This window comes from Ursus maritimus, unplaced genomic scaffold (assembly GCF_017311325.1).
Source record: "Ursus maritimus isolate PB19 unplaced genomic scaffold, ASM1731132v1 scaffold_17, whole genome shotgun sequence".
NCBI lineage: Eukaryota > Metazoa > Chordata > Mammalia > Carnivora > Ursidae > Ursus > Ursus maritimus.
Genome location: NW_024424119.1, coordinates 56,532,376 through 56,553,704, shown reverse-complemented (window position 1 = coordinate 56,553,704; position 21,329 = coordinate 56,532,376). Strand labels below are relative to the sequence as shown.

Sequence of the window (21,329 nt, the reverse complement as noted above, 5' to 3'; positions counted from 1 at the left end):
CTTCCAGCGCTTTTCCAAAGATGCTGGTCCGGTCTTCTCCAGGGGGCCGGCGCCTACTCAGTTGTCCAGGAGCCGCGTTAGGAATTCTGTGGGGCCGACGACCTCCCTGAGCCCGCAGTGTCCCACAGAAGCAGGCCATTTGCATAGAAATGCCCACATTTGAAAACAAAGACTTTTCCTATCTGGGGTCTTATAAATCTGGCCTATACGCGCCAGGCTTTTCCCCATTATTTCCCTCTGTAAAATGACGGGGAATACAATTTGCTAAATAAAAAGGCATAAATATAGATATAAAAAAAGCTTGGAAGGTCGATTTACATAAAATACAGCTTTATTTGAGAGTGTGTCCCCAAGACAAAGTCCCTGTTTAAAATGCTTTATGGTGTTTGAAATCCCAATTGTTCCTGATATTTATTAGTTTGGCAAACAAGTTACCGTGTCCATGTCCCCTCGGAGACGGAAAAATAAACCATCTCAGTGATCACTTACCTCTCTAAACATAGAGAGTACGTTCCATGGTGAGAGCATCTCTGAGCCCCTGGGTTACAAACGACCGTGTCACTCGCAGAAAATGAAATCTGGGGGAGGAAGGAAATGAATACCCCCAGAGCACTGCAGGCCCGGGAGGTTGCTCTGTCATAGCGGGTGGTGACATTCAAATCTTTGTCTTCCGCAGTGCCGAAGATCGTGATATTAGGTCCACCGGCCTCGGGGAAAACAACCATAGTAAGTGCGTGATGTGAAGTGTTGTAATACTGTAATATCTTATTTACCTGCGGAGCTGGCATGAGGCCGCCCCTCAGCGGGTTTTCAGCACCACTGAGCTTTTCTTCATCCTTCCCGCTCCTGCTTCTTAACTTATTTTCTTATTTCAAGAGGCGGCATGCGCGCTGGTGGAAAACCTAGAAAGCACGGAACACAACGGTATCATTCCCAAGCCACCCAGGGACGAGCATTATTTTAGCAGTTGGGATATACCTTCCAGGGTGTTCTCGGGCTGCACGGACACCGTCCTTGCACACCCTTAGTTTACATCCTTAGGACACGTTTCTAGAAGCAGACCAGGGTCGAGAGACTTTTGACACGGGCTTTTCAGATTCACTCTTAAGGCTTTAATTACGAAAGAGTTCAGTCCCAAAGGCGTAGAAACTGCGCCAGAGCTACTCAAGGACCCAACTCCCAGATTTTACAGAATTTATCATTTGGCCATATTTGCTTCGATGATTCTCTCTCGACTTTAAAGGTACAGCAGATACGTCATCCCGCCTCACTCCTCCTTGTCTTTCCTTGGAGCCAGCCCCGGTCCTGACACTGGTACACCGGCTCCTGCCTGCGGTTTTGATCTTTTTTTTTTTTTTTAAAGATTTTATTTATTTATTTGACAGAGATAGAGACAGCCAGCGAGAGAGGGAACACAAGCAGGGGGAGTGGGAGAGGAAGAAGCAGGCTCCTAGCGGAGGAGCCTGATGTGGGGCTCGATCCTAGAACGCCGGGATCACGCCCTGAGCCAAAGGCAGACGCTTAACCGCTGCGCCACCCAGGCGCCCCTCGATTCCTCTTCTTAATACAGCAAAGTACTAGCTCATCCAGGACGAGTTAACTGATGTTCACTAGCCAGGCCTTTAAAAGACCGAGTTCCACCTCAGATGATAGCCATTTTCACAAGTGTCGACACTTACAGGAGGTTAAGATCAAAACTGCAGGGGCGCCTGGGTGGCACAGCGGTTAAGCGTCTGCCTTCGGCTCAGGGCGTGATCCCGGCGTTATGGGATCGAGCCCCACATCAGGCTCCTCTGCTATGAGCCTGCTTCTTCCTCTCCCACTCCCCCTGCTTGTGTTCCCTCTCTCGCTGGCTGTCTCTCTCTGTCAAATAAATAAATAAAATCTTTAAAAAACAAAAAGAGGAGCTGAGTGGCGAGCCTTGCCCCAGCGAACCCGCACCTGCTATACTCTGGCACCGTTTATATCCCAGCATTCTGTCTGTCTCTCTGTCCAACCATCTGTCCATCCCTCTAGCCTTCTGCTTGTCAGTCTGTCTGTAGTTTTTCTACCGTACTCCTCAGGATCTGTCTGCTGTTGTACAGCTAGAAACCAGGGGCTCCCAAGCCCGGCAGTCGCAAGCATTACCAGGGTGCTCTGGAAAATGCAGGTTCCGGACTCCCCTCCAGACCTGCCTGATCAGAGTCTCCTGGGGAAAGGCCCAGGGAGCCCCTAGAAGCCGCTCCCAGGGTGACAGCTTCTGCACTAGACAAACACGCCATGGTAAGGCTGAGCCAGGTCACTCGGGGTGAGGGGTCTCCTCGGCAAAGGGCCTTTGTCTTTGAGGCATTCGGCACTCTGGGCCCACTGTGCTCACCCCCAGTTCTGGCTCTGGCCTGACCTCTGGCGAATTTGCTGGGTGGAATTCCTGAAGCGCTGTGAACACAGACAACTTCTTTCATCAAGGCCCGGTGTGGCTGAGGCAGCTGACTTTGCCTCCTGGTGAGGTCAGGGCCCACAGCGCTTGGCTGGTGTTCGAGCTACAAGCCTTTTGGTGACTTCAGTATCCCTGCCTCCGACCGCTGCCTGGGGACACACAGACTCTAATTTTGCAGGAAGATGATACACAGTAAAATCCAGACAGAGCCCTGAAGGGCTATCATCACTGACATCTCCCAGCACGAGCAACAGGGAGACTTAAGGTTCATACTTGCCCCGGGGGACTTCAGGGCCTTCTGACTCATCCCGATGCTGGAATGGTCGTCTGTATAATCTTGGCATTAAGAACGTTTTATTGCATTCTTATTCCCTACAAGGTGTTCATCCCTGTAGAGTATACATAGCCATCAATGAGCTAAACATTCATTCGGCTAGACTAGGTCATGTCCTGATCTAAGGAAAAATGAACGAGTATGGCTGGGACCCATATTTAGGTCCTGTCCCTGCATTTCCTGGTGTAAACCTTCCGAGGCCCGCAGAGCTGGGACAGGCATCCAAAGGGCAGCTACAGGCATGGCCTGTCTGTAGGTTTTCTAGCTCCGTGTAGTCACTGGCTGCTGGAAGAGGAGAGAGCATTCAAACGGCATTCTTGGGCTGGGAGGGACCCTATGGGCTTGTCCCCCTTGGTGGCCTCCTCCCCTCTGGAAATCATTATGCTTCCCCGTGACTGGCCTTTTCTAGTAGAATGTGGAAGGACCTGGGCATTTGAATGGAGTTCCCTCCATTACAGCTTTCACTAAATCGTTCTTGTCCTCTTTCCTCTCTTCAGGCAATGTGGCTGTGCAAACATCTGAGCAGCAATCTTCTCACGGTGGAGAACTTGATAGCCAGAGAATTTTCCTCGCTGGCTGCAGTTGCCAGGAAGCATTATCAGAAAATGAGGGTAAGACTGGCCCTGGGGCCTGGCGGGGGGTGGCGGGCAGGAAGGGGAGACGGGGTGACAGATCCTACAGGTTCCCCCTCTCCCCCCACCTCCTGCTAGTTTCTCTTTCCTTGTGGATTAAGTGAGGGAGGTGCTAGGGTCAGATGAGATGCAGGCACAGTGTGATGGAAGGGAGGAGACAGCTCTCAAGGAGGGTGTGTCCTGGTGGGGATGGAGGTGAGGATTTTGTGGCAGAAAGGGTCGTTCATAGAGCAAGGAGGCCACTCTGTGCTGAGGGAGTGGCCTGGGCTCCTTCCCAGGGTCATCCCCATCACATGGGTGCCCGGGGCCAGGGGATCCCACCCACAGATGATGGAGCCCCCATCCAGACGGGTAGGGGGTTTAAGGGCGGTCCTCCAGCTGTCTCTGCCATGGAAAGACCAGCACTCTGCACCTTGGGGCTTCCTCCGGCAGACCGTGGCGCTCTGTGGAGCTCTGTGACACTCTGTGGAGCTCTGTGGTACTCTGGGTGCTCTGGTGCTCTGTGGCGCTCTGTGGCACTCTGTGGCACTCTTTGGCTCTCAGTAGTGCTAGGGCTGCCCTCCATCCCCTCCGTCTTGCTTACACACAGCTGTGGGTGGCATCCCAGGGCATTGAGTGCTCTGTTTCTAAAATCTCACTAACCCCATATTTGAAAGTTTTTTTTTAAAATAGGAAATACAGAGCTGGATTATGTTGTTTCTCTTTAATACAAATAGAAACTTCGAAATGTTTCTTCATAATCCCTTCTGGACTATAATCGGATTTCTTAGTGTGTTTGGGTGGCAGTCACAAGCTACCACAGACTGGTTGGCTTGGCAGCACAGGACTGATTCATCCCAGTTCTGGGGTCTGGGAATCCGAGGTCATGGTGTCACAGCAGATGTGGTGTCTGGGGAGGGCCGTCTTCTCGCTGCGTCCTCACATGGTGGAGAGGGGTCTCTTTTTTAAGGGCACTAATCCCATTCACGAGGGCTCTGCTCTTATGACCGAATCAGCTCCCTAAGCCCACCCAGCCCGATACTGTCACCTCGAAGGTTAGGATTCAGCATGTGCATTTGGGGGACACAAGCATTCAGACCATAGCTGCAGGCATGTGCCTTCTTGGACGTTCTTTATGGAGACTCCGCTGCCTCTTGTTTGTGAGGGAAGCTGGCTGGGAAGGGTAGGAATCCCTGTGTTTGCTGAGTCCTTTCCAGGCCTCCCTCCTTACCTCGTAACCTCTGTGACCTCCATGTACAGTGTGCGGGTGCCGGCCTCCCCAGCCTGTGGAGGTTAAGTAACCGCCCAGGGCCAGGGCAGATTCAGGCCTAACCCAGAGCCAGGCCAGCATTTGGGGTGGGGAGCTGTGGGTGGGGGAGGGGGCCACAGTGACGCCTGGGGCCCGGATGGAAGCAGCACCTTCTTCCTTGGCTCTGCAGCCAGAATCGGGCACCACCTATGGCCACTCTCTGACTCTTTGAGGCCACTTCCTCTTGTATTTCCATCCCGAGGTTTCTCTTCTGTCCTTCTTGATCCCCACCCTGTTCCCTGCTTCCAGCCCCCCACAGAGTCGGCACCAAGGCCTCAGGAAAGGGGCTCTGCACGGGCCAGCTGGTCAGGTGTCCCCGGGGCCCGGGCAGCTCTGGTGAGGGGTGGGCGAAGAGGGCTCGGCAAGGCCGCTGGGGCACCGACGTGGCTGGGAGGGCCCTGCAGGGGTGCGGGCAGTTCTCAGGGATGCGGTGTGGGACTCCCAGCCCCAGGTTGGCCGGTTACGGCAACCTGATGGGAGGAAGACCTCATTGAGCGAGGTCGGCCACGGCCGTGGTGAAGCGACTCTGAGTATGCTCAGTCCAGAGCACTCCCTGCCCCCCACTGTCTGGCGGGGGCGCTCCGGGGAGCAAGTGACGCCCCGCCTGCCCCCTGCCCTGCAGTCCTGCAGGAATCAAAGTGTGCTTATGGCTGGGGGACACCAGCGTTTGGGGAGGGAACATGGTTTCAGAAAGCAAGTGGTTATCTCGTTTTCAGATAGCTTTGCAGGGCAGGGGAGGCAGGCATATTTCTAGGATAAAGACACTTTTATCAGGTTTATTGAATTAAACAGGGGAGGATTTTAAGGAAATTCCTCCTGGGTTTCATTACTCTAATTAGCATATTTCAGATCACATCGAAGTGCTTTCAAGGGTGTCTGGATGGGGTTCCGTGGCTCAGAAACACGGGGGAGGGAAGATAAAAGGCAAGGCCATCAGGGCTGATCAAGGAGTAAAAGGCTCTGAAAAGCCAGCCTGGGTGTGCGTCGGGCGGCTGCGCGTGGCCTGGCTGTAGGTGGCCGTCGCCAGGCATGGCCTCTTGGTAAGGGTTGTCTTTAAATCGTCTCAGATTTGGAGGCTTTTACAGCTCTTATGCAAGTAGCAATAATACCTTCAAATCCCTAGTCTTCTCCGGTTAATCTCGGCTCTGCCTTCCTACTCGGAATTCTCTCCGAGAAGGTTGCTGGTGTTAACCAAGACCTCCTCCTTGTAGCCATTTCCAGACAGTTCCCCAAATACTTCCCTCATCCCCTCCTGTGTGCCCTGCGCTCTCCTGCAGTGCCACGGGAGACCCAAAGATGAACTCTTTCTCCTGGCCGCTAGGAACTCCAGGGCAGGTGGGGGTACCCAGGCTAAGGGGCCTGGAAGCCTTGGCTGACTAAGTCACTCACCCGCTGAAGTGTTCTCTGAGCACTGACTGACTCCCAGGCGCTGGCCCGCGGCTGGGAGAGCAGACTGCAAGATTCAGGGGCTTGGTGGGGCCAAGTCATGCAGTCGTGCTAGGAAAGGCCTTCTTAGAGAGCCTAACTGCAGGATTCACGATGTGGAAGAGCCCAGAATCAGGCAAATGGCCACAGAACGATGTGGGCAGGGAAGGATTGGACCAGCTTTTTTGTTTTTAACTGTTTATTATGAAATATTATAATGTGACTCAGAGGCAGTGAGAAAGGCATTAGAACCCTCACAGGCCCGTCACCAGCTTCAACCAGCATCGGCTCACAGTAGCCTCCTTCCGCGTGTTGCCCTGCACCTCCCTGCTGCCGGTTTATGGGAGCAAACCCATTTGGCATTTCATTTCATCCAGAGTTGTTTCAGTCTCTATCTGCTGAGACACTGAATACACAATGACCCGACCATATATAAAAATGGAGCTCTGGGGCACCTGGGTGGCTCAGTCGGTTAAGGGTCCACCTTAGGCTGAGGGCACGATCCTGGAGTCTGCTTCTCCCTCTGAGTCTCCCCTCTCTGGTGCTTTTTCTCTCTCACTCTCTCTCTCAAATAAATAAATAAAATCAGAAAAAAAAGATGGAGCTCTGACCCACAACCTGTAGCGACATGCCTAGGCAACCAGCTCGATGTCTCCCGTGACCAGCTCGGGAAGCCGGTGTTAACCCCGTCACAGTCAGCCCCATGTGGCCAGGACTTGATTCATCGTGGACAGCTTCCCCAAATTTTGTCCCTACTTCCAGCTTATGGCCAAGCAGAGGAAGCCAAACATGCAGGACGCCCCGCTTGCCGACGGCTGCCTCCCGCTCCCCCAGGCCGCAGCCCTGGCAGGGCACGCCCGCCATCGGCTGCTGGTCCACCACACCACCAGGCTTTCCCACTCCGCCACCCCCTCGGAGCCTCTGCCAAACCCAAGTGATGCGATGACCCCTCCCCAGAGCAAGCCCTGGCTAAGTAGCCTTTGCTTTTCTCGTTGGGTTGGCCTTCATTTATTTCCACTTGCCAGAAGATAAGGGCTCTTTTCTCTTAAACACACAGGCGCGTGCACACGCGTGTACACACACACACACACACACACACACACACTATACTTAGAAAACTCACCAGTCTTTCTTTGGTATCAGGTCAGGGTTAAATTCTCCCTGAGCAAGGACGCCTGGGTGGCTCAGTCAGTTAAGCGTCTGCCTTAGGCTCAGGTCATGGTCCCAGGGTCCTGGGATTGAGTCCTGCATCGGGCTCCCTGCTTAGTGGGGAGTCTGCTTCTCCATCTCCCTCTGCCCCTCTCCCTGCTCATGCTCTCTCTTTCTCTCTCAAATAAATAAATTAAAACAAAACAAAACAAAACACCACACCTCTCCCTAAGCAGGCACCTTTCTCATTGTCCTCCAGCCCCTCGCCCACTCTGCCAGGCCCCAGGCCCCTCTCCTCTTCTCGTCTCCTCTCCGCCTTGACCGAGGCCACATTTGCTCTCAGTTTATCCTATTACGTCAAATCCTTTTCCCTCATCTGCAGGCTCTGGTCCATTCCCTAAGCCCGCCCCCATCCGCTGTCACAAACACAGGGTGGGGGAGCCCTGGAGGCAGGGTGGGGAGCACAGGGAGGCCAGCAGGAGCCCAGGGCACAAAAGTGAAGGAGACACCAGCTGTCAGGTGCTGACCCTGCACTTGTATGAGCCAGAGAGCCCGTGCCTCCTTCGATTCTGGCCCAGGGCTTCTGGAAAGCCTCACCCGAGTCCAGGCCCTGCTGGAGTTGGGGAAAACCGAGTCCTCTGGGTTTCTAATCACACAGGAGGTGGTAGGAAGGAGAAGAGGGTCCCTGGTGAAAGGGCTTTTCTCTGCAGCAGGAGCTGGGTGTGATTGCTCTGGGATGTCTTACCTCTAAAGAACTTTATTATTGAATCCCTGCAGGGAGAACATACCCGAGAAACCGCCTGGCCCAGAAGTTCTCAGTCTTTGTGGCATACGGGACTCGCCTGGGCCCTGCCAGACTCGATTAGTCTGAGTCCCTGGGAGTAGGGCCAGGCGTTGAGAGTTTCAGATGCTCCCCAGGGAATTCTAATGTGGCCCCGGCCCCCCAACCGCCACTCCCCTTCTCACTGTGGTTGTTACTCCTACAGCCCAATTGTCGCCAAATCAAGGTTTCTTGGGCATGCAGCTGTCATATCAGGGCACCACAGCCTGTGTTTATTGAATGAATAAGTGACCCCGGCTCTGAAGGCCGGTCAGACAGCAAGGAGCCAGAGCTGGGTTCTTTCCAGCTCCAGTGTCATTTACTCCTTTCAGTTCTGTTGACAAAGTTAAAATCTGGTGGAGCCCAGTGCACCCGAGTGCCCAGCTGCCAGGGCCACCATTTTCTTTAACATCCAAGGAAAAGAACTTATGCTGTCCGTCTCATCCTGCCTCCGGGTACACACAGGGCTCTCCAGTGTCGCTGAGGATTTCTGGAATCTCCCCAGTCCTGTGGGTGGTCTCCGTCTGCTCCAGCCATGCCCTCTCCAGGCTTGCTGCTCCATGTCCTGGAGGCCACACTGAGACAAAGTGCATGGTGCTGAAGCCCTCCCTCTGTCTCGTGTCCCCTTTCCGCCCCTCCAGGCGGCCGTGTGAACGGGCCTTGCAGAAGGTTCGGGGTAGTGGAGGTACTGCCTGCGGCCCAGCATAGGGACCTTTAAGCCCGAGGACCATTCTCCCTGCAAAGTTTGTTGGCCTTTCCCACTGCAGGGTCTCCTCTGAGCCACCTCCCTCTGTGGGCCTGCTGTGTGGCATGTGGTCTGGGCCGTGCTCTTCCTTCAACGCCTCGTCTCCCATTCTCTCCCTCCTCCTGCCTCCTGTCGCCCGGACCCTGTCTTTCAGCACTTGTGAGCGTGCCCGCCATCCAGATCTGCTCTGACAGTCCTGGAAATGGTAGGAACTTTGAAATGAGAGTTGCCTTTAAAGATTCTCTGACCAGTTCTTAAGCGAGCTCAAGTCCAAGTTCAGGCTCCCCACCCCCACCAGCTGCAGCTGTAGGAGGAAGAGGCCGGACTGGGCAGACCAGGAGTCTCAACTGTTCCCCTCCTGACTCTGCTCCAGGTGGGAGTTCATACTGGAGATCAAAATGCCCTCTGCCTCTTGAGCAGGTGTCACCCAAGGTGACGCAGGGACAGTAGGGCACCTGAGAGTGGGGCCTGGTGATGGGACCAGTCCGGCTCGTGTCATCCCAGTGAGGAAGCCCAGGTGCGAGAAGTGAAGGGAGGTGCCGGGGCGGGGATGGGGGGCAGAGGCAGGGTTCCACCTGCCGCTGCTTATGCATGGCAGCAAACCAGCGTGTCACTCAGTGGGGGTGGCAGCTCTGAGGTCAGCAGACCAGTGGGCATTGGGAGCTGGATGGAGAAGAGAGTCCAAACAGGAGCCGATGCGGCCGATTCTGCCCTTGATGAGAAGGAAGCAGGGAGACGAGGAGCCAGGGCCCTGCATCTGATCTGGGCCTTCTCTGTGACCAGTGGGGGCATCACCGGGCTTTACCGGTTTGTCCCTGATTCTCCCCACAAAGCCAGGCCTTGTGGGGCTGGGACGGGAGAGCATGGCGGAGCTCTGGGAGGAGGGAGCCTGATTCCTACAAAGACAGTTTGGCAGGACTTTGAGAGGCACCCCCTGGAAGCCCTGCTGCTGACGTGACACATCAAAGCTGGCATTGAGACAGCGCCAAGGCAGGGAGCGGCGGGGTGCACCTGGGAGGGGCTGTGCTCAAAGTCAAGGGCCTGTCCCCCGCAGGGCAGACCCCGGCGGGTGCTGTATCCCACCTGGACCTGTCTCCTTTCAACCGTGTTCTTTGACTGGCTGGCACCTCCCCCACCCCCGCACCCCAACTTCCCCTCCAACCCCACCCCTGCCCATCCCAGTACCTGTTTGAGTGCTGCCTCCTGAATGGGTGTTGGCAGGGACAGGAGAGTAATCTTGAAGGGAAGCGGGACTCAGGGTGGCAGCTAGCTCTGCCTGGGGTCAGGAGGGAACATGAGGGGACAGGAAAGGGCTGCTCCCTGTTGACCCCCTTCCCTCACCAGCTGGGGAAGTTTCCCAGGAGAGCTGGGAGGATAGGGGTAGGGCAGAAAGGCACCCTCTCCAGCAACCTCTCCCATGTGGGGGAGGGATTGGGTGCTTGAGTTTGCTTTTAAGACAGTGGTTCTCCAGATGTCGTCCCTGGACCAGCCCCGTCAGCAACCCTACCTCAGAGATTGGGTGGATCTGAGCACACAGGCGCTGAGCCCCTTTGGGGACTGTTCCCCCACCCCCAGCTTCTGTGCCTGTGCCCACACCCTGTTCCCTGTCTCTGAACTACTCTGTGGCAGAGCCGGCCTAAGCCCATTCACTGAAACATGGCGAACAGCCATAGTCAAAAGTGGTTGAGCTCTGTCCACTGCCCACACCCGCGCTGCCAGGACGCAACGAATGTGAGGCATGGACACATCCGGCCGTGTGCACCATTTCTAAGCCAGCCCCGACAGTGTGCAGCCTGTTGGAGGGGCTCTGGTGTCCCGGCTCTCGTTCTCTCTAGGCGCTCTGACAGCACTCCAGGCAGACGTGACAGCATTCCCAAGGCAAGACCTGGTCTTTAAAGCCTTACAGATGCTGGCTCTAGAATGAAAGACCCAGACTTGTCTCCAGTGTCACTAAAATGTTACCAGGGCCACCACTAGCCCTAAGGATACTTTGGGAAGTTGCCCCCCACCTCCTGCCAGGCCTACATGGCCCCACTCTGGGGTCCCCAGCTTGGGAAGAGGAGCGTAAGGTAGATTTCCCGCCACCTCAGCTGGGCACTTCTGTGTGCAGCCAGCGCACACCCACGGACCGTCCTCTGCACCTGGCAGGAGCCCCTCCCCCCCGGGGGCCGGTGCAGCCCTGCCGTAGGTCGGGATGTGCTGTCCAGGGCTGGCGTGGGAGTCTGCTTTGACCAACTGTTTGGGGTTGTTTGTGGAGAAGCACCAGCTTTTAGTGATCTTGGGTCAAGGGGACACGTGGGAGTGAGTTTTCCAGGCATGAGCTCTGGGGCGTTCGAGATTTTGTTAGAAAAATCAGACTTGGTTGTGAAAATCGGAAGGTTGATTCTGGCCAGAGAAAGTTCAGAAGAGAGACAGAAGGTTGGGCATCCTTAACTTCCTACCTGTGCCCCCCCCCACCTGCCTTTGCTGGGCCAGGGAGAGCGGAGTGCTTAAGAGGCAGGGCTCTGGCTGCCCCGCGTGGGTTCAAGTTCTGCCTCTGCTCCTCCCTGGTTGTATGACCCAGGAGAGGGGGCTTGGCCTCTCTGAGACTCGGCTTCCCTATCTGTAAAAAGGTGATAAAAATAGTACAGACTGTCCAGAGTTGTAAACATCGAACAATGTAGCTGGGCACAGTGCCCAGCACAAAGGGTATAATCAACAGGTCATTATTACCATTTATTGAATGTATTCAGGAACATGAAGTTTCATTAACTCATCAGCTGGCAAGGGCATCCTATTTCCCTGACACTGACTTGAGCCTGGGGCAGAGGTGTGCTGGCCAATATTGAACAACCAGCTCTCCGGGGAAAAAAGCCCGTCTTTGTGGCGTTCGCCCATTTCCGTGGTATAAATACTCCCCCCATGGCTGATTTCAAGCTACCCCCTTGAGGTCTCTGAGTGCGGAATTAGGAAGAGATGGGCACCATGGCTCCCTCCTGCATACTGTCTGGGGTACAAAGTTAGACTCAGTCCCTTTCCTCTAGGAACTTTGAGACTTCCTGGGGAATTGGACACGTGAGCAGACCCTTGGAAGGCCTTGTGGTTAGAGCAATAACAGTTTGCTGTTGAAGATTATGGCGGCCCCCAGCCTAGCCCTGGGAGGGTCAGGGAGGACTGCCTGCAGGTGGTGGCGCTTGGGCTAAGGCTCTGAGGGATCCTGGAGTCACTCAAGTGGGGTGGGGGGAGCATCTGGGCGGGGGCACAGGATAAAGCAAGTGTGGAGGTTGGTATGCACGTGTGGTCAGGAGCCGTCAAAGGGGTGGTTGGTGCAGAATGAAGCTCAGGGTAGGGGTGGGGGCTGCAAAGTGGGCCTGGGCTTTACAGAGGCCACTGGACATCAGTCGGGGACTGGGGAACCTTCCTGTCAACACAGCCAGCTCCTCAGTGCTCAGCTGAGCCCCCTGGCCTGACAGTTATGTCCTTTTTGGCTCAGTATGCAAGTTGAGACCCTCATTCTGCATGTTGTCTTTCCTTTAGAAACTGTCCAGCACACTGCTCGTCAAACTGATTCAGGAACGCCTGAAGGAGGAGGACTGCGTCAGGCGGGTAAGAAAGCCTGCGTGCGGCGGCTCGGGGGCTCCCAGGGAGAGGGGCTCTGTCACCAGATGAAGGGAGGGTGAGGGGCTTGGGTTCAGGTTCTAGCACAGAACCTGCAGAAAAGGGGAAAACAGACAAACCCGATCTCAGTGAAGTTCAGTCCATGGATGTGGATTTCACCTTGGATGGAGCCAAATCACCAGCTGGAATCTGGGGTATCCATTGCGGATCCCAGGACAGAGCCGGCCTGTCCCAAGGGGTGACAGGAGTTCTTTTAAGGAAAGGGCGGTTGTAGAAGTGAGGGGTAGTTGAGGCAACCCACACGCACTGCTGAAGCAGCTGAGACCAGCCCCACAGGGAGCTGGACACTCCTGGACCTGGAGGGGCAGCGGGAGAACTGGGGGGTACCCCAAACTCTCTCCTGCCACTCTTTGATCTCCTGCCAGCGTCCCCTTTGGCCAAACCCAATGAAGCCAGAGGGCAGTGTGTCCAGGTGAAGCAGTCCATTTGTGGAGGTCAGCCTCCTGGGGTGCGGAGGGGGTGGAGGGGCAGAAAGCGGGCAGCAGGAACGATGGGAGCCATGGGAGGGCTTTACACTCCCTGACTCTTTGGGTCCCCAGAGGAACTCCGTTGGGTGAACATCATGGCTCCCCGGTGTTACAGAGGGTTGGCTGTGTGATTCCCAAACATCCTCTCCCAGTCCGCGGCTCGTCTTAGTGTCCTCCTATCAGTGGCCTTCACAGAGCGAATGGTTTTAATTTTAATGCAGTCCCATTTATCAATGATTTGAACATTTTTAAAGTATTCTATTGTAATTTTTCTCTTGTGTTTTAACTATATCTCTGTATGGCTTCTTCTTAAGCAATGCTCTAGTTATCGACGGTATACAGACTTACCTTTTCTCAGTCTGTTTAGAGTCACTTCTGTGCCATCTGGAGCAGAATGTCCAAGAGTCCCCTCCCCTCCTCGAGTGCGTGCCCCGCCCTGCGTGTCACGTGGGCGGACACTGAAAACCCCCGCAGGCAGCCGTATCAGCTTTGCTCTCCGTCATCAAACCTATTTTAAGGAACTCAGGAGGAGAACGGTCTGACCTGTTTATCCAGGCTTTTCCATTGCTGATGCTCTCCCTTTGTTCCCAACGCTGCGTGTGGCCCCTTCTGTCTGGAGCTCCCGGCAGCTCTGCCAGCAGTGAACTCTCGTGGTTTCCCTTCAGCTGAGAATGTCTTATTGCCTTCATTCTTGAAGGAAGTTTGTCCCCGGATTCAGAATTCTAGATCCCCAGCTCGCTCTTCTCATACCTCACAGCGTCCCGCTTCCTTCCGGCCCGCGTGGTGTCTGGTGGAAGGGCAGCTGCCCAGACTCCCGCCCAAGTAGCGTGTCCCTTTCCCCCCAGCTTCCTTGGAGACTGTTCTCCCTGTTCTTGGTCTCCAGCAGGTTGATCACCATATGTCTGGCATGCATTCTTCGGATTTCTTCTTTTGTGGGTTTGTTGAGTTCCTTGAATTTATAAGTTTATGTTTTTCTCCAAACTTGGGCAGTTTTTGGCCATTATTTCTTCAAATAGTTTCTGCGCCGTTCTCTCCCCCATCTCTTGAGGCTCCAGAGCCGCGAGCACTCGCTCTGTGGTTCCCCCCGTGGTCGCTGGGGCCCCATTCTCTGTTCCTCTCCCCTCTGTCGTGGATCGGATAATGTGCATTGAAGCTCCGTGAGGCTCACTGAGGCCTTCTTTTCCTGTTTCTGTTCTCCTGTTGGGCCCATCCAGTGAACTTTTAATTTGGATTGCTGTTTCTCAGTTCTCAAAATTCCATGTGTTTCTTCTTGCTCTCTTCCCTTCTGAGACTTTCTATTTGTCCACGCATTTACTTGTCTGAGCTCCGTTGTTATTATTATGTCTTAATACCTGCCACTTCAGTGGGGTGCCTGGCGGGCTCAGTCAGTTGAGCATCCAAGTCTTGATCTCAGCGCGGGTCTTGATCCCAGGGTCATGAGTTCAAGCCCCACACTGGGCTCCACACTGGGCGTGGAGCCTGCTTAAAAAAAAAACACAAAAAACCCAGCTGCTTCCAAGTCCTTGGTACTCCAACAGCTGAGTCACGTCAGCGGTGATGCCTGAGGTCCTTTCCCATGTGAGCTGAGGTTTTCCCAGCTCTCCTTGCGTTGCATGATTTTGTATCATTTTTCATGTCGTGTAACACTTTTCATATTGTTGTGAGACTCCGGTCTTGTTTAAATGCTATGGTGGATGTTGGTATTTCTGTCTTTGCCAACTGCTGACTCATTTGGGCTCAGGCCGCAAGTTCCAGCCACCTTCTCTGTGCTGTGGCTCCCATCTCGCTTCTGTCTTCAAAGCCCTGGCGAGTTCTGTGCAGCGCTCTGCGCTGTGTGCGCCGCTCAGCGGGGCCTGGGTAGCGGCCCTCGCTCTCCTTCATCTCTCCACATCTTTAGAAAGCTGTCTGCAGTCATCACACCCTTGTGTGCACAACTGGGGGGGAGCCCATGAGTCCATAAACGGTTTCATTTGGTTCCTGCCTGAGCTTCTCTCTCTGCCATTTTCGTGGTGACTTCCGGGTCCCCGATGCTCCTCTTTTTGGTCCTCTGGCCAGAAAGCTGGGACTTTATTTCTGCGTTCTGCCACAGGCACCTGTTACAGGCACTGCATGGTCCTTGCTGCTGGGACCCTTCCCCCTGCCTCAGCCCCCCACAAGCGAGGTGGTCCCTTGGTCTTGAGCTTACCATCTGCAATTGGAGACAGACTCGCATGACCAAAGCAGGACCAGCTGTGAGCTGGGCCATGAGGGCCACTAACCAGGCCAGGAGAGCCAGGTTGTTCCAGAAGCCTCCAGGATGGGGCTGGGGTGGTCTCTGGAGGGGCTGTCTTAGGTGGAGGGGATGGCAGGCAGAATGAGGCTCAGGCTCCCCTCCATACTCAGTTCAACCAATCTCTGATCAACTCTTCTTAAAACTGACCCATCAATCGATTACCCTTTTGAAGGTTTCCTCTCTTTTATCTGGGAGATGCAGAAATGATCATTTGTCAGGAATAAAGGGGGAGGGGAGAGCCTCCTAGGTGACTGGAAATGGGCCGGCACTTTCCCGTACAAAACGCTCTATGCCTTAATCCATAATTGATCATGAATTTGCCAAGTCAGATTAAACTCGTGCATTGCAGATCACCAGGCTGGAAGCAGTTGGGTCTGCTTCTCTTCTCTTCACCAGCAGTGCTCGTCCCATTTGGCCAAATATCAAGTGTTACTCCTTTGGTATGAGCGTACCCAAGTCACCCAGACTGGAACCTGCCAGCAGGATGGGGGCTGCATTTAAAAGCAGAGCCGGGGGGCACCTGGCTGGCTCAGTCAGTAGAGCATGCGACTTTTGATCTCAGGGTCATGAGTTCGAGCTGCATGTTGGGCGTAGAGATTACTTAAAAATAAAATCTTTAAAAAAAGGGCAGAGCCGGAGAGACACAGCCATCCTTTTGTGTGAGGCAAATTCAGTAGGCTGAGAGCTCCTGGAACCAGGACTGCCCGTGCTGTTAGCCGTGGCTCTAAACACAGTAACTCTTCAGTTCCTGCCCCAGGAATCTCGCTTGCCCTGAGGACTGTGGGCTACTCACGAGCCACAGCCGCAGCCCGGCCAAGCCACTGCCCCAGTGGGGGCGGCTCCATGCTCCGTCTCGGTGTCACCAAAGGCTGCAGGATCTCCCCATGCCTGGTTCAGATTTCCTTTTAAGATGCTTACGATATCAAAGCCCTCATGATCCAGGAGCTCGAGCCTGAACTGCCACGTCCTGGCTGTTGTGCTCACAGGTCAAGTGTTGGCTTTCACTTGGTGCAGGGGAGGCCCAGAGCTGCAGCCAGCTGAGCGCGGGAACAAGAGAGGCGATGGGTCTGGCAGGTGGGGGAACCCAGCCTCTCGACTCAGACCCTCATCTTGGCTTCTGGCTAGGCTTTACCCCATCCTCCCATGACCCAATCTTAAGACATACAGAACAGTGTTATTGTGTGTAAGTGCTTTTCAAGAATTGCTGCATGTTTCTAGTGCGTAAACGTTCAGCCTGGAATTCAGAGGCCTGTACTCATGGGGTTGGGTCATTGGGTGCATTCCACGGGGGAGAGAACTGCCTGGAACTCATGCCTCAGAGATCCAGACACTGGATCCAGACACAGGATCCAGCTGGACTGGGCTGGTTTATTCATGTAACTTTTAAAATTCTCTGTGAGTTACTAAGTCACGGTTTCTGGGGTAAAGATGGTGGTTCTCTCCGGGATTTCAACTAGACATCCCAAACTTGCCTCCGGTGACCTAGAATAGTCTCTGACACATGCATTTAGCTACTTAAACCTTCTTGAACTTATCTAAAAGTTTGGTCCACTCAGCCTCTCTGCACAGTGCACCTGCGGTGGGAACAGTGTGAGACCAGGCATCCCCGGTCCCTGCCAATAGCTACCACCATCATCAAGATCGTAATAATATTTGTTATTAGTTATATTGTAAGTGATATTATTAATTATATTGTACTGTATGACTTTATTGTACATTGTAAGTAATACTCTTGGTTGATTTAATTCTATTTATTTAGTATTTATAATGAGATTAATGATCATCATTATTACTACGTTGATTATGATGGTTAGATGTTGTCTGGACCCCAGGGACTTGGGGCGCCTGGCCTGACACTTTGCTCACTGCACCACATTGCAGGGCACAGGGCCCTAGGCATCGAGGCTGCAGTCGTACTGTCGATGGTCTGCAGTCGTACCAGCGATGGGGGCGTAGGGCTGAGGGCCGCATCCGTGACCTCATGTATCTTGACAGCAGCCCCGTGGGGGAGGCACTGCCCTCACTGCGTTGAGGGCTGCAGAATCTAAGACTTGCAGAGGCTGTGTGTCCTGCTCAGGGTCCCACGGTGAGTCCCAGAGCAGAAATGCAAACACGGGGTCGTGATTCGGCCACTCTGTTCTTGTCTCACCCATGCACACGGTGTCCCTCCAGGGAGTGCTTCGCTCCAAGAGGCCTCCATTCCCGTCCGTCAAAGGACAGGCTTGGCTTGAGCTTTGAAGCCCCTTCTGGCCTCACATTCTGATTCGGATCCTGTCCAGGCCGTTGTTACCTGCGGAGCAGAGAAATATCTCCTTTAATTTGTTGTAAAATTTCTTCTGAGCTTCAAGGGGCATCCAGTACCTTTTTCATCTCTTCCCTGCAGAGACAGGATTTCAAGAGCAAGAGGTGAGGCTCCTAATTATGTGCTTTGGTTGTTCAGAAACAAAACAAACCCTCATCCAAAATAAACAGGCTTTCTTGCTTTTAGGGAGAAAAATGACACATATGCATATTCATTTATATGGTAATTATTATTATTTAGCTACACAGGGACTAGAATTGGTAATTTAGAGCACAAAAAGGAAGCAGGGAATAGCGTTCAGGGAAAAATAATGCAATCATAACCCATCAGGATTCTGTAGTTAATGTTGGGGTTTTTTTCTTCTCTTTTCCTTTTTTTTTTGGTCTAATGCAATCTCTTTGAAGAATTTCTTTGAAGTGACCATCAGATGCGTTAGAGAAAGAGAAATTAGCCCTTTGTATTGGAACGATGAAAAGGAGGTGGGCTCTACCTGTTGGGGACCCACGGCCTTTCTTTAGGGACAGCCAAGGTCTTTGTTTTTTTGTTTTTTTTTTAAAGATTTTATTTATCCGCTTGACAGAGATAGAGACAGCCAGCGAGAGAGGGAACACAAGCAGGGGGAGTGGGAGGGGAAGAAGCAGGCTCCCATCGGAGGAGCCTGATGTGGGGCTCGATCCCACAACGCCGGGATCACGCCCTGAGCCGAAGGCAGACGCTTAACGACTGCGCCACCCAGGCGCCCCGACAGCCAAGGTCTTGACATCTGAGAGCTCCTCAGACCACGTCTCTGAGGGCAGAGGGAAGCTAAGAAATGAGGCAGTGGCTTCAGGAAATTTGAGAGGAAAAGGCTCTAATGCCAGAGAGATGCTAAGTCTTACTTCTCCAGAGTCACATTTGGTTTCCAGGGTTTGGATTACTGCAGTCCCTTTCCTTCCTTTGGCCCTAATCCGTCCTCGCAGCTACCCTGCTTTCTTCCCGGCCCCTTCTTCATATTGCTGCCGCAGGGACTGCTTAACATAAAATGAACGAATTTATTTCTTGACTGCAGTACATTCGTATGGTTCAAAATCCAAAAGGTGCCCAAGGCCCCTCACCCTCCTGCCCCCCAGTCACCCACTCCCTTCCTGGAGGCAACTGATGTTAGCGCTCCCTTGAAAGAACACCCCTCGGAAGGATGTTTTTATTTTATGTCTATGGAGGTGGTTGTCTTTTTAAAACCCATGCCGTGGTGTCCTCCCCTCTGAGAACCTTCACTGTTTCCCACCCTGCCTGGCTGCCCAGTTCTGTCCCTCTATCCCCTCGTGCCTGCTGTCTTTCACACCTCCTCCAGTTTCACCTGCGTGGCGCCTCCCAGGGCCTCCGCACACTGAGGGGAGGGTCTTCCAGTAGTTTCCCTCCCCTGGTGTCCACACCTCGTGTAACCCTCTCCCCTTGAGTGGGACTAGGGCCAACAGAAGAGGGCAGATGTGAAGACAGGTCATTCCTGTGATGATGTTACATGATCTAAGACTTTGGGTGGACTGGAGAGAGAGTCTCCTTGCTGGCCTGACAAGTGAGCTGCTGTGTTGGGGAGGCCCACGTGGGCAGCCTCCAGCCCTCAAGAAACCAGAGCCCCCAGTCAAACAGCAGCACAGAAGGGAATTCTGCCAACAGCCTGAAGGAGCTCAGAAGTGGATTCCTCCCCTGTCCAGCATCCGGATGAGAATGCAGCCCGACTCTCTCCTTGATTGCTGCCCTCTGAGACCCCAGCAGAGAACCAGCTAAGCAGCACGCAGACTCCTGCTCCACAGAAACTGAGATACTATATGTGCTATTTAAGCCACTAAGATTGTGCATTTGTTACACAGCAATAGAAACTGATTCACACACGCTCTTCTCACTGCCTGGGGCCCCCACCATGCAGCCGGGCAGCTGCTCCTCATTCCTTAGTCTCAGGTTAGAGTCACACCCTCAGGGAGGTCCCCAAGCTCGCCGAGCCCCAGGGAGGCTGGGTGCCCTGTTACGTGCCTTCACGGCCTCTTGCTCTCCTGCTCCTCCAGATGCCCACAGTCACGGTGTGGGGGCAGGGGCCCCATCTGTCCCAATCAGCGCAGAACCCCCAGCTCTTCATGTGGTACCTGGCTTAGATGCCAAGCTCGGGAAATATTCATGACATTCATGAATGAGAGAATGCCATTTGGATGAGTCCCCAGTCTGTACCACCAGGGCAAGGAAATCCTATCCTCATTCACTGTTGTCTCAAGGAGGGGAAGATGCGGAAAGTACAATGTGACTGTGCAGTTGAGTCCCAACATCCTAACGACGGTTTCAACAACAGGAACGTGTTTGTCCCAAGGCTTCTCTGGGGAAAATATTTTGATGGTTGCCCTGGCATGGTTTTATGTAACCGGTGGGGAGACCTGTTTAGTGCCTTTCCTCATCGCATTGCAAAATCGTTCTCCATTATCAGTGCTTTCAAGGTCCCCTGCAGCTTCACGGGTTCAACTGCTGTGCCCCAAGAGTAGCATTGTGCCCTGAGACCCCAGGGCTCAAGGTTTGAGAACCATCTTCCAATTCGATCTTGGTGCCCTCTGCCGAGACTTCCTGTGTCCTGCCTCGTCATCTCTTTCATCAGCTGGAACAAGGGTCAGCCACCAGGATGCTGGATTTTAAAATATTGAATGAAGGCTTATCATGAAAGTGACTGTGCCTTGTGGAGGAATTCCAATTCGTCTTATCAATTTTTTTAAAAAAACATTGTCTTTAGAAGTCATCCTACCTAAAACCTTTTACAGAAGGAGAAATTGAGGCCCAGATGGAAGAAGGGACTTAACTAAAGTCAGAGGACCAGTGGCCAGGACAGCAGGACACTGTAGCCCCTGCCACACTGAGGTTCTGACAGGCCCGGCTACCGCCGGGGTCTCTGATATCGTGCCAGGCCCGTTGACAAAGGCACTTCTGCGTCACCAGAACCAGACTAAGTTGGAAGGTCACGGGCGAGAAAATATCTGGCTAAGAGAAGAAAAAGAAGAAATGTTTTGATGTATGGTCGCCCTCATCCCCCCCAGCTGTGTGGTGGAGAGGGAAAGTCTTGTACCCAATTACCATGGCCTGTCAGACAGTGGGAGTTTGTCACCCGAGAAAAAGCAGAGGCCTCTGCAGGTCAGGGATGTGATTTATGGGCTCTGCAGATGGCTTGTGTCCGCCTCTGCTGGCCGGAGCTGTCCCTGGCATGTCTGGGCTGGGGGGTCAGCAGCTAGGAAAAAGGCAGAAGGGACCCGGTGGGGAGAGCCCCCCAGGCCTTAGCACGTCTCCTTGTGGAGCTCCCTGAGGTCGCAGGCAGGTCGCGTGCGCTCTGGGGTCCAAAGGGCTGCCTTGCTCTCCCTATTGAATGAGATCCTACAAGGAAGTGCTCAGCATTGCACCTGGCTCTGAGGTCCACTCAGGCAGTGTTCCCCGTGCAAGAGGAGCAGGTGGAAACAGATCACGTATGGGCGGGAGAAGACTGCTCCTTCCTACTTCACCGCCTGGAGTCCGGTGCGCTTCTGGGGGCAGCACGTGACCTGCCGCCCAGCCCGCCGTCGGCATCATTACTCAAATGAGTTCTGGAACATCCCCACCGCCCGCCTGGATGAGAATTAGCGGTCTTTTAAATGTAGGGCCGGAGGGGAAAAAAATCAATGAAATTTGAAAATCAGCTGGAGTCCATCTCTGCTTCTGTCCATGCGCCTTGGTTTTTCTTTGATTCTGTGAGCTTCCACTTGGGATGGAGTTCTACCGTTCGGGAGGTGAGGACTAGCTGAAAAGGTGGCAGAGCATGAGGCCGAGCAGAAGCCAAGCACA

The 21,329-nt window shown here is 53.8% G+C and overlaps 1 protein-coding gene across 2 annotated transcripts in view; it reads left to right on the top strand.

Annotated features, from left to right (window-relative positions):
• The window catches only part of AK8 (adenylate kinase 8), a 118,317-nt gene that overhangs the window by 7,163 nt on the left and 89,825 nt on the right, over positions 1-21,329 (top strand). For both annotated transcript variants that reach the window (XM_040632112.1, XM_040632111.1), the window contains exons 3-5: positions 677-726; positions 3,248-3,361; positions 12,326-12,394. In XM_040632112.1, coding sequence (XP_040488046.1) covers positions 677-726; positions 3,248-3,361; positions 12,326-12,394 — 233 coding nt within the window. The remainder of the gene's footprint in view (positions 1-676; positions 727-3,247; positions 3,362-12,325; positions 12,395-21,329) is intronic.